Genomic DNA, 13298 nt, shown 5'->3' on the forward strand with positions numbered 1-13298 from the left:
GATACGTACCCATATGACAGTCTCCTAGCACTACCTGGTGTCAGAACTGGGTTTCCGCCTATTTTCTCGTAATTTACTTCTCGGTTTATAACGCAGACTGCGCTGACAGTGCCCCCTGCTGGTCTTGTTGGGGGGGCGGTTCATTGAGGAGACAACTTGGGAGAAAGAACTTTTTTTTAAAAAATGGTATTTGTTAAGCGCAAACTACGTTCTAGGCACTTACTAAGCACTGGGATAGATACAAGCTAATCAGGTTGAACACAGTCAGGCTCACAGTCTTCATCCCCATTTTATAGACGAGGCAACTGAGGCCCAGAGAAGTCGAGCGGCTTGCCCGAGATCGCGGAAAAAAATGGCATGATTGGGATTAGAACCCAGGTCCTTCCGACTCCCAGACCCGTGCTCTATCCACCCGGCCATGGGAGCTAATGCTTCTACAACATATTACCTTTCCCCAAGATAAGATAAAGACATATCACCTCTAAAGGTGAGATTAATTTATGGGACCCAATGCTCTATCCAGTTTCCTGCATCTATTGTCTAGTAAAAGATGACTACAAAGCTGAGAATTATTTTTCATAAAAGGTGGCAAATTCATTAATAGGAGTTATAAGAATGTATCATGGGCAGAAATGAGAACATGATTATGGAAATAGGAAATGTTCTCCGTGACATAAAGGATGTCGGAAGGCTAAATAATATTTAAATATTAATATTGCTAAAACTGGAATAGAATAATAGCTAATTTTTAAATTGTTTGGTTCTCAGTATCAGTCAGTGAATCAGTGGTATTTAATTTGAGTGCTTACTGTGTGCAAAGCAATGCACTAGCACTTGGAAGCATACAGCACAACAGAGTCGATAGACATGATCCCTGCCCATAATGAGAATGCAAATCTTTCAAAACCAAGGAAAAAGCTGACAAATGGTCTTTTATTTTCTCTTTTAATGTATATTCTCTAATTTTATAAATATATTAGTCACTTTTTAGTCTGACTTCTAAGATTTATTGAGCAGTGGTTGAACATGTTATTGGGGTAGCAATTTTAACATTCACTCTACTTTCCTGTTACTCTTTGACCACCACCAGTCAAGCAGTCAGTGGTATTTATTGAGCACTTACTAAGTATAAAAATTAATCTTAGCCCTTGGAAGAATAGAGCAAGCAAGGGCAACTGTTTCTTGCCCTCATGGAATTTATAGTCCATGATTGCATTTTTAAAGTCAAATTATTTTAACTTTTTAAATTTTTTAATTTAATTTTTAATGACATTTGTTAAGTGCTTACTATGCATCAAGCACTGTTCTAAGCTCTGTAGTAAATGCAAATTAATTAGGTTGGACACAGTCCCTGTCCCGTCTAAGTAGGAGAGAGAACAGGTATTTAATCCCCATTTTACAGTTGAGGAAACTGTGATACGGAAAAGTTAAGTGACTTGCGCAGGGTCATACAGCAAGCAGTTAACAGAACGGACTCCTTGGCCCATGCTCTTTCCACTAGGTCATGTTGCTTCATGTCATATCCTACAGGACACAAGATATTTCAAATTTATCTGTAGTTATTATATAGTGATATGCAACCATTACAGAATGAGTTTGCAGTAATATGACCTGGATATTTCTGATTGATTTTCCAAACTGACTATGCACCTACTGAATATTCACAGATAGCCCGTCACGTTTTTCCTTTATGTGACCAGCCCTTTAGAGAATTACAAATTCTCTAGGTTTCTGCAAGATATTTTTGATATACTTGAAGCATAGTTCTAATACAAATTTTTTGATACTTCTAAGTGAGTTTTGCTTTTTCACTGACTTGTTAATTAATTGGTTTTTTCTTTTTCATTTGAACAGGATAATGTGGATCAAAAACTATTCCAGAAAATGGTTAAATTGTGTCGTTTCTTTGCTAATTCACTTGTACGTTATACAAAGGTAAGCGTAATTTTTGTCTTATCTAAATGTAAGACCAGCATTATGTATTGTGTATTGCAAACATCTATATTGTGAGCCCGTTATTGGGAAGGGACTGTCTCTATCTGTTGCCGAACTGTACGTTCCAAGTGCTTAGTACTGTGCTGTGCACATGGTAAGCGCTCAATAAATACGATTTAATGAATCAGCCTGCATGAGCTACCTTGATTCCTTCCCCCCGGCCCCCCTTCTAGTAATGAGCTGCGAGAAGGAAAGTCTGAAGTGCGGCAGGTAGGGCCGGGGTATGTGGTGAAAGGCTTCGTGAACACAAATCTGATTTGTACGTTGCAGCAGTAGCAGTGCAGTGCATTGAACTAGGCGCTTGGAAAGTAGAGAAAAAGGGACCCATTCCCAACACACAAGGAGAGTACACTCTTGAGGGAGACAGTCAGGGCTCTGCAAATAGTAATCGCTCAATAAACACTGTTGATTGACAAAAAATATTTACAAATAGCTGAGCACAATTAATGATCGTGGGCGTGTATATCCGTGAGTGCTGAAAATGGGTCGAAATAGGTTCATCATCAAGGAATCATTTATTGAGCATTTACTATGTGCAGAGCACTGGCCTAAGCGCCTGGGAGAGTATAATATAACAGGATGAGCAGTCACATTCCCTGCCCATAACAAGCTTAGAGTCTAGAGGGGGAGAGAGACATTAATATGAATAAATAAGAAATTTATAGTACATAAATTAAAGGTATGTAGATAAATGCTACAATTGGCTGATGGGATTATGTGGCTTGCTGTCCTAGCAGATTAATCAGGGAAGAATTGTCAGAGGAGGTGCAGTTCTTGCTGACACTGGATTGATGCTGGGTTTCTCCAGGGCAGATTTGCTCTCCAAACTTACCTTTCTACTGAAAAATTCTCTTCTAAGAGCCCATTGTCCCATTCATCATAGGCACGGCTAATGTTCCATCAAGTTTAGAATTACAGGTTTCTTGAAATTTCATTGAGTGTGTGTCTACTTTTCTAACCCAATTTAAGGATTGGATTTTATTTTGTACTTTAAAAATAATGTCTTTTTAAAAATGTCTTTTTAAATTTTAGGAATTTATGCCTTTCATCTCTGATTCTTGCTGTAAATTGCACCAGTTTTATCTTCAGATACACAGGTAAAGAAATTGTCACAATAAAAGGTGACAGTTATGCAATGTAAATTTAAATTTACCCTCAAAGGCAAAGTACAACATCTAAGATGAAATCAGTAGAGTAATTGCAACCCTTCATCATCTTTTTTGCATCATTTCTGTGAGTTTTCTCAGAGAAAAGTCTCTTGTGCAGGTACCAAATCCCCTTTCTCTCTGCCCGCAATTAATTTCCAGGGCGTTACTGAGCGTGGCTGTCGTACTGGCAGTATTTTGGACTGAAGTTCTATTTTTTTTCCTGTTTAGACCAAAAATTCAGTAGAAGCTAGCAGTTCAGAAGAGCTCAAATCATCAGTAATGTTTTTTGAGTGACTACCATATGCAGAGTGTGGTACTAAGCACTTGGCAGTTTCTATTAGAGGGAGAGGACACAATCCCTGCCCGAAAGGTGCTGACAAAGTTGTCACCTCTCCTTGGAGTCTCCCAGTTTCCCGTGAGGGGTCAAATCAGGAACATCTAGGTCTGGCTTGGATCTCATTCAGTACCTGTTGATGTCCTCGAAAGCTCTATAGCAGTCACAGCACCTGTAATTGATTTTAGTGCCAATTCCCCCCAGGGATCGGGTCTGCTAATTCTGCTACATTCTCCCAAGTCAGTCAGACAGTCAGTCCCTCAGTCCGTGCCTTGCATACAAGAAGCACTCAATAAACACGATCGATCGATGGATTGCACACTGCCAGGGTCCCCCTGTGGCAGCACGAACTCCGGCCCTTGCTCAGCATTCCAGGCCAACCTACAGAGTTTTAAAAGAGTCGCCGAACTGTTTTAAGGTATGGTAAGGTTGGTATTTGTTAATGCTTACTGTGCAGAGCACTGTTCTAAGCGCTGGGGTAGATACAGGGTAATCAGGTTGTCCCACATGAGGCTCACAGTCTTCATCCCCATTTTACAGATGAGGGAACTGAGGCCCAGAGAAGTTAAGTGACTTGCCCACAGTCACAAAGCGGACGAGTGGCGGAGGTGGGATTTGAACCCATGACCACCGCGTGACTTGAGTCTTGAGTTGACTTGAGTTTGTCTTGGACATCACTGAAGAAAAGGAAAAGCTTTGGCAGGGAGTGTTGAGCTCACAGAGCCGGGGCAGAAGATTAGCTTGCATACTTCTGCCTTGGCCCAAGGAAAGAAAGAAAGAAATAAACTGCATTGAATGCTCAATTTACTAAAATAACCCGATCTCTTATTGTATGTGGCTTTTGCCTTGTATTTGGACTACAAGTTTGTTACGGCATGTTCTGCTAATTTCGTTGTATTGTCCTCTCCCGAACGCTTAGTAAGGTGCTCTGTATATAATAAGTGCTCAATAAATGCCATTGGTTGATAGATTTTGCATTCTAGTTGTCAAGCATGACTCATATTGCCCTGATTCCCCACCTCTGGAACAATCTTACCTTTAGACATTTGATTTATAGAATCCATGTACGCAACACTCATACATTTTCAACTCCATCAATATCATTTGTAGATGAACTGCTGCCGGAAAATGAAACAGATAAATGATTCTGTTCCTCTCCCCCTCCCCCATTTTATTTTCTTCAGCAAGTTTCCTCCCAGTCTGTATTCCCCAGTGATTTCTAAAGCACATCAAGACGAAATAGCCGGTGTTTTTCTAGTGGCCCTGGATCCGCTCATCAGCCAGCTCCTTTCATTCCAGCCTTTTGTGGAAGTGTTGCTAGGTGATAAATTAGGTATGTCCCCAACCAGAGTTGATGTTGCACATGGCTCATGTTTCCCTCAATTTCAATATTCTGTAGATCAGAGAACTTTCATTTTAACAATACTAATTAATTATTCAATTTATTTATTGAGCACTTACTGTGTGCAGAGCACTGCATTAAGTGTTTCGGAAAGTACATTACAGCAGAGTTGCTGGAAACGTTTCCTGCCCACAATGAGCTTGCAGTCTGGAAGGGCAGACAAAAGTTACTATAAGTAAATTATGGATATGGACGTGAGGGCTGTGGGGGTGAGGGAGGGGTGAATTAAGGTTACAAATCCAAGTGTGAGGGTGATACAGAAGGGAGTGGGAAAAGAGGAAACGAGGGCTAAGGGAAGGTCTCTTGAGGAGATGTTCTTTCGATAAGACTTTTAAAGGTTAGGAGAGTGATCGTCAGATAAGAGGAGGGAGGGCATTCCAGGCCAGAGGCAGGATGTGGGCAAGAGGTCGGCGAGAGCGATGGGATCGAGGTACATGTTGGCCTTAGAAGAACAAAGTGTTCAGGTTGGGTTATAGTAGGGAGTCAGGGAGATAAGGTAGGAGGGGGATAGTGGTGATTTGTTAAGCAGTTACTGCCAAGCGTGGTGCTTAGCGTTGGAGTAGATGTAGAATCGTAAGATTGGACACAGTCCCTGTCCCACATGGGGCTGACAGTCTAAGGGGAACGGAGAACAGACTTAATCCCCATTTTACAGATGAGAAAAATGAGGCACCCCAATGTTAGGTGACCTGCCCAAGTGACACAACAAGCAAGCGGCAAGAGCTGGGACTAGAGCTAGGCTGTCTACCTCCCGGGCTTAGGCTCTTTCCTCTAGGCCACACTGCTCTCTTGTGCCTCAGGAATTTTACTTTTAATCCGCTTCTTCCATGACACCCTCTACTTTCAACTTAGACATTTATTTCAAAGTGCTAGAAGGATCTTTTCAACCTACCTGTGTTTTCTTTCTGCTGAAGTAATTTTTTACAACTGCAGGCTTTTTTTAACTGTATCATTTTGTCTTTCCTTCCTGCAAGGCCTCTCTTCAGACCAGCAACTTCCACAGTGTTTACTTCTGGTTACCATCATGGATAAACTTTCGTCTCAGCCGGAGGATGTTCAAACTCTCTGGTGCTCTGGAAACCAGTTTTCAGGAGAAACGACCAGGTAACAAGGATAGTTCTAATTCAAACAGAAATATTTTGGGTATCGGCTTCTATATGAGTGTGACTTTAAAGTCTTAAAGAAGCTGAGTCGATTGAACGGAAACTAATTGTCAGGTTGTTTTCTAGTGATACTAAGATGATGTGTCATTTCCAAAATATATGAGTTTTTATAATTTTGACAGTCAAAAAAGTCTCTTTTTTGCCAAGACAATAATTTCAACAAGGATTAAAATATTTTTGGTACAGATGAAAAAACTAACTCTCATTTGGCTAAGTAACTTAGTGATGTAACTTAGTAGATTCTTATCAGTTAAGAAAAAATGCTTAAGTATCATTTAGCAAGTGCAAAGGAATGGCAAACTGTATTTGAAGTGAAAAAGAATTAAAAAAGAATTATTTTCCTCTGAAGAATTATTCTCCAGAAGGGCAGGGAAGGTGTCTTCCAACTCTGTTACATTGTACTCTCCCAAGCGCTTAGTAATAATGATGATGATGGTATTTGTTAAGTGCTAACGGTGTGCCAAGCACTGTTCTAAATGCTGGGGGACATACAAGGTTATCAGATTGTCCCAGGTGGGGCTCACAGTCTTAATCCCAATTTTCCAGATGAGGTAGCTGAGGCACAGAGAAGGTAAGTGACTTGCCCAAAGTAACATGGCTGACAGGCGGCGGAGCTGAGATTAGAACCCACGACCTCTAACTCCCAAGCCCGGACTCTTTCCGCTAAGCCACGCTGCTTGGGCGCACAGTAAGCGCTCAGTAAATAGGATTGACGGATGTACCTTCACTCGAGAAAATCAACCTCTCAAGATAGAGCATCACTGCTACTGCTTGTGTGCCTGTCAGATAGTAAACATCAGTTCTAGCTTAACGTTCTCAATTTTTCTGCAGGTCGAATCTCTTCAAAGCCCTTTTTGGCACCTTTGAGCAGTGTTCTGGTGAACTCGCTCTACCTGTTCGTTTGCAGGGAGTGGTGAGTAGAGGGCAAGCCGAAGTCGCCGTCACCCTGTATCAGCACGTCTGCGTCCATTTATGTACCTTCATTGCTTCTTTTCACCCTTCACTGTTTCCTGAGCTGGTAAGTGAGAACACCAGTGCAATGCGTTGGACACTGAAACATTAAACTGACCTTCAGCCAGCGTCTCATTTCCCAGGGCCTTAAAAAGACGTTCTGCAACTTTGGATAGTTACCCAAAAAGTCAGTTACCCGGCCTTAGCTTTTCCCCATTCACTCACGGAAGTCACTGTAGTCCTCAAAATGATGCAGACAAATGTTTAAGAGCAAAATAAGTCAGGCAAAATGCCAATTTAGAGTTTCTTTAGCACCCGCCGGGCTGCAGTAGCGTGATTATTTGCAGTTGAGTTGAAGTATATTCTGTGTTAGAAACAGGTAAAAAGTCCCTTACTTCCCTCTGTTTACTTGGTTTCAGAGAGAGATTAGTTAAACCGAAAATGAAATATTTCAAGATTCCTGGCAAGCTTTCAGCAGGTTTAAAATTGCTGTAGCTGAGGAATTCTAATTTCTCAATCCCTTCTGGTACTGAGTCTCCATTTTAGGAAGGGGTATGTAGGAGGTGCACACTGGGTGAGGGGATTACTTTAAGAATCTCAGTGTTTTCTGTTTGGGAAGTGCTGTAGGAGCCTGCCCAGTCGTCTATAACAAATTGGAAATTGTCTAACGAAATGTATCCTCTGGCTTATCCAACCCAGCAGAGTAATGGCGTCCTTAAAAGGGGACCCTAGGTATTTATCAAGATTTGGCTCCAAGAGGAGGAGATAGTATTTGGTACCCTTTGGCTGAGAATCAGTGACTCTTCTCAATCTAATCTCTGCTTTGTTACTGTAAATAAGATGTTAAGGCACATTTGTTCCACCATTTTGGAGGCATCGTCATAAATAAACTAATACAATCTCTCTGTTTTCTTATCAGGATGCCTCTTTATTGGATGCCGTGCTTAGCTACAGCACTATTACCTCTTTGCTGGCTATGGATGCATGGTGCTTTCTTGCCCGGTAGGACATTTACCTGCTCTCACTTATTGGGAAGTCTGATGTGTAGCAGTGCCGGTTATAGGAACCATTGGATATGTGCAAGTTCAAAAGAAAATTCTTTTGCTGTATTCCTTTAAAAACAAGTAGCATACCAGTGTCATCAGATCATAAAATGAGCTGGTCCTCTCATAATATTTTTCCTTTCTTTTGCCAGTTCATCCTTTGCTTCGTTGACTTAGGAAATAGAAACTGACTTAGCCCTGACTAACATCCATTGGCTGGCCCTTGTCATCTTAGTGATTATTCTTGATTATTGTTTTGCCCCTTACAACATTTGCCCCTGCTTCCTCTTCTTTCATCATCCTTTCTAAATGGTTCCAGCTAGTCTCTCTCCCTCCCCTAACCCCTACCCCCCTAGTGAATTAATCAATTAGTGGTATTTATTAAGTGCTTACTGTGAGCACTGTATTGATCTCTCTGCCTGTCTGTCTTTCTTTCTCCCCACCCCTCCCCATTCCACATGTACCCGGTTCAGTGGACTCCAATTTTCAAGCCTCTACTGTGTATCTGGGAGAACAGTTTCAAAAGAAAAGAGAATAAAACTTTCCCTATCAGGGATTGCCATGCTTTTGAAAGTCTCCCCTTAAGGGAAAGATCTTTCTAAACCAACAGGCTAAAAACAGCCCTTCTGCTCTTTTGACCGATGCCTGGTTCTCAGCTTTCCTCAGGCGTCCTGGGAGACTGTCACCTTCGGCCCCATCCTCAGCATCAACATGGACTGGGCACGTATTATGTGCAGCGCCCTGCTTTAGGCACCCATTCGTGGCCATACAATCCAACAAAAAGACGTGATCCTTGTCCTGGAGGAACTGCCTACCCTTCCAGGACTATTGAACTGGCCCTGAAGAGAGCCTAAGGATTTTATCTTCTCACCCAGAAGGAGTTTAAGGAGCTAGGAGAGCCATGTAGAAAAATGAAAGTATAAGCAGTTACCTCTCGGCTGTACCCTCACAATGTAGGCACAGAGTCCCCCATAGAGAAACCTGGATTCACACACAAGTGACAAAATGAGTGACCTGGTAGTGGTGGAGGTGGGGGTGGATGGGGGTGGTGTGGAGGGAAAGAGAGAGTGAGGGAGTGTGTGTTTATGTAAAATGGAGTTAAATATAGGGGAGAAGGTGAACGAGAGACCGGGGATGTAGCAGAGAAGAAGGCTTGGCCACAGACTGCTAGTTTGGGATCATGTCTCATTTCGGTTTCCTATGGTTTAGAAATGACTGAAATCTGCCTGTTGTTTTTGGAATATCTGGCGCCTTTTGGGAATCTGATTTTTTTTTTTTTAATTCGCTTGGTTGGTTGAAATCTGATTGGTTTCTCTTTTGGATCGCAGATATGGGACTGCTGAACTCTGTGCCCATCATGTGTTCATTATAGCCCATTTGGTGAGTAGTTTGTAGAATCTCCTTACCTCTATTCTGCAGTGCCTGACTATCCAAGGAATAGGGGGCTACTTTTAGGAGAGAGGCAGAGAGGCTTTGGTGGAAAACCATTTAGGAATTGGAACACTGACTTCACCAGAGCAGAAGTGTGAAAATGTTGTTTTGTTCGTTGTTTTTTTTTGTGGGAAGCATTATTGTATTAGAAAGGGACAGCAAATAAGCCATTGGCCCAAGGTTGAGGCAGTGCATATTTAGGTTATGTTATGGGGACTGTCACACAGCTGGACTGAATTAACAAGCAAAAAAGAGTTTAATATAGAAAATAGAATGTAGAAACAAGTGAGTGGCCAGTAGTATGTAAATCCACATCTGTTTTTTCTGGGCTTGATAAACTTGGCACTCTTTTCCCTCCGGTTACCTGTCCGAATTTGGGCCATTTATGGGCACTTATTGAAACTAGAATGCAGGAAAGAAACCCAGCAATGCTGGTTATGGGCCTAGCTTCTGACAGAAAAGATGATGTCCTTCCTCTCCATTCAAAAAGATTAATTTCCTGTGAACATTTTGTGCTGGGTGGGGACTTTTAAAACTTTTTTTTTCTGGCATTTGTTAAGCACTTACTATGTGCCAAACTTTGTTTTAAGCACTGGGATATATACAAAGCAATCAGGTTGGACACATGGTCCTAATCCCCATTTTACAGATAGGTATCTGAGGCCCAGAAAAATGAAGTGACTTGCCCACGGTCATACAGCAGACAAGTGGCGGAGCTGGGATTAGAACCCAAGTCCTTCTGACTTGAAAACCTCCTTTCTTTATTTAGGCTTTTTCTTTACTTTGAACTGATGGTTTGAGCGTTGGTCGTAAGCTCATTCTTTGACCGGTGGGCAGAAGATGTAGATTTGTTACAATTTTGGTGCTCCTCCACTCCAACCTCCCACTCCTAAACATCCCCTTATTTGGACGTGGTGATTAAGAAAATGCCTTTCTCCAAAGTGTCTCCCATTGGGAGTTATCTTTCTTCCGACCTTTTCTCTTGAGCGCTTCTGCAGCCCATGGTGGACTAGACAGTTGTTGACCTCACACTCCCGCAACGGTGCTCGGGCCAGAAAGCAGCGTAGTCCCCGGAGCAACCTTTTCCTTTTATTCTCAGGGCTTATCCGGTACTTTTCAAATGTAGTCGAAATGATGGCGTTCATTTCCTATTCTTTTGACCCCACAGATCAAGTCCTGCCCTGGAGAGTGTTTCCAGCTCTCTAACTTGTCAGTGTTGCTCCGGCGCATGGTTTTCCTCATGGCCGCAGGACACCAGGTAAAGAAGGCCCCCCCGACCCAACCCCGGGCCTTGCTGAACTCTGTCTGGCTCTGTTCTAGTCCACGGGACAAACTCGTATGAGGACCCCAAGGCCTTTTCACCAAGGCTACTTTCAGATTCATTCTTCACGCCATACATCGAGAATCAAACTATTTCTCTCCCTAGAACGTTTTGTTCTCTTCCCCTAAGCCCTCTGGGTCATCTTGTGGCGTTAGGCAGATTTTTGAGGTGGTATTGTCTTTTTTTTTAAAAACCATGAACATTCTTAAACATTTGACTTTGTGTGGGAAATGTGTGGGATTGGCCTTCAGGTATCAGAAGAGAATACTCAGTTGAATTTTGGTTTTGTGCATATGATGGAATGGCACTAATTGATTTTTTAACATTCAAAAGGAATTTTTTTGGGGGGGAAAAAACCCCAAAGTGAATGTTTTGTAATAGTGTGCCATTCAGTTGAAATGAGGTGCCTTAATATTTCCTTAAATTCAGGGGGTAATTTTCCCATAGCATTCTTGTGAGATAGGCAGCTGGCAAGTACTGTATTAGTATTTGTGTTTGACAGAGGGGAAAATAGAAGCCCAGAATGGCTGGGACTCTGTTCCAACCACTGTACTAAGTGCAGGGGTAGTTACAAGCTAATCAAGTTGGGCACAGTTCCTCTTCCACATGGGGTTTTGGACACACTCCCTGTTCCACATGGAGTTCACAGTCTTAATCCCCATTTTACAGATTAGGGAACTGAGGCCTGGAGAAGTGAAGCCTTCTTGGTGGTTAGGAGGCCGCTGTGACGCAGTGGTGGTGAGGACAGTGTAGGCTAGGACGTACCCAGTGATGTTCACAGCCCTCTAGGTTGCTGAGGATTTTGAATTGAGACGGAATTATGGAGTCTGCAAGGGGTGACCCAGTGGCCAGGGCCCCCTTCACCCTCCCACCCTCAACTGGCAGGAGCCTAAGAGTGGGCAGAAGCCTCCCGCCCCACAGGGAGCCAGAGAGGCAGTTTGGCCCGGCCTGGAGCGAGAGCAGCCTGAGGAGAGGAGGACTATGCCTTCCCGGCAGGAATCAGTGGTTTTGTTTTGCTGCCGATGCTTTTGATTTGCTTGTTTTAGCCCCTAATTTTTTTTTCCGTGGTCCTGTCCTCCCCACTGGATGCCAGTGTCTTCCCACTGCACAATACCATCTTTCCCATGTCATACATGCTTAGTAAGTGTTATGGTTAAAGTACTAAACTCTAAGGGACTTTTTCTTTCTGGTTTCGTTCACCAGGGACATTTATTCACGTGTTTTTCTCATCCTGTCAATTCTTCCAGAGAGATTTCCTCCAAAACTTTCCCCCCAAAGAAGAGGAGAACTTGCCTTTGTGGCAGTATATTTCCTTCAAGGCCTTTCCTCTTGATCTTAGGAAACAAATAGTAAGTGAAGTCACGCAGGAGGCGATCGCACAATGTAAGAAATGGATCAGCGGCAAGCGTGTCTTGGGAGAACTGGAGCCTGTGGTAAGCAAACAGCTTAAGATCATCGGTGAAACAATTCCTGTTTGGTCTCGGTATTGTAGAGTCTGGAGGTGAAGCATCTACTTTTTTTGTGATTCCTGAAATGTTGCTCTGCAGCAGAGTTCAGTGGGGGTTCGCCCACAAGAATTTAACGTGGCATTAATGGCAGGGATTTTGACCAGTTGAGGGCAGAGATTGTGCCTACTAACTCTCTCCCGTGATAAATGGGGTAGTCTGCACGGATTAAGTGTTCAGTAAATACTACTGATCGATAAATTGTAAAGCTAGGATGGTCTGCCCCATCTGGGAGAGGATAATACAACGTGAGATTATGACATAAAGAGTTTAATGTTGCTAATCTTTTGGCATGCCAGCATTTTTAGGAAGTGACTCTGGGAATGAATCCAGATTCCTGAGTGATCCTAATAATTTGCTATTGGTCGTGAATTCTTTAAATCATATTGCCGTTGCACAACCGTGTGCGTCTATCGCGGTGTTCTTTTCATACGGTGCAGTCTCGTTCAAGTGAAGTGTGCTTTTTGAAAACTTGAGTGTTTGCAGAGTTTTTTTCCAAGGGGGAAAGGAAGCCAGAAAGAAAGTGTGAACACTTAGGTTGGCTGGTACAGCGGGATTGTCCTGACCGTACATCTTCAACTAAGTGCTCCGGGAAAGAGTGAAATAATGCTCTGTGAGAATCCTACCTTTTTCAAGAGTCAAGGGTACAGCTAGAGCAAATTTTAGCTAAAGTTCATATTATTATTGTTGTTATTATGATTGTATTTGTCAAGCACTTTTCGAAGTGCTGGGGTAGGTACAAAAATTAATCAGATTGGACACAGTCCCTGCCCCCCCCATGGGGCTCACAGTCTATGGAGAAGGGAGGACAGGTACCGAACCCGCATTCTGTAGTTGAGGAAAGTGAGGCACAGAGAAGTTAAGTGACTTGCCCAAGGTCACACAGCAAGGGGGGTTTTAAATTGAACTTTTCATGGTAGTGTGATGTAAACACCTGCTAATCACTTGCTGGTTCTACTTTGATACCTTTGCCCCGTTTCCCCAGGTACCTGAATTTACAGGTCT

At 42.7% G+C, this 13298-nt stretch overlaps 1 protein-coding gene across 4 annotated transcripts in view; it reads left to right on the forward strand.

The window, feature by feature from the left end:
- C16H1orf112 (chromosome 16 C1orf112 homolog) overlaps positions 1–13298 on the forward strand; it is a 97449-nt gene that overhangs the window by 76497 nt on the left and 7654 nt on the right. For 3 of the 4 annotated variants that reach the window (XM_007668872.4, XM_029080979.2, XM_029080980.2), the window contains 9 exons: positions 1855–1935; positions 3028–3092; positions 4662–4810; positions 5854–5983; positions 6874–7060; positions 7913–7995; positions 9365–9416; positions 10636–10725; positions 12036–12221. In XM_007668872.4, the coding sequence (XP_007667062.2) occupies positions 1855–1935; positions 3028–3092; positions 4662–4810; positions 5854–5983; positions 6874–7060; positions 7913–7995; positions 9365–9416; positions 10636–10725; positions 12036–12221 (1023 nt within the window). The remainder of the gene's footprint in view (positions 1–1854; positions 1936–3027; positions 3093–4661; positions 4811–5853; positions 5984–6873; positions 7061–7912; positions 7996–9364; positions 9417–10635; positions 10726–12035; positions 12222–13298) is intronic. The other variant, XR_003765201.2, reaches the window with a different exon arrangement.

Source organism: Ornithorhynchus anatinus, chromosome 16 (genome assembly GCF_004115215.2).
Source record: "Ornithorhynchus anatinus isolate Pmale09 chromosome 16, mOrnAna1.pri.v4, whole genome shotgun sequence".
NCBI lineage: Eukaryota > Metazoa > Chordata > Mammalia > Monotremata > Ornithorhynchidae > Ornithorhynchus > Ornithorhynchus anatinus.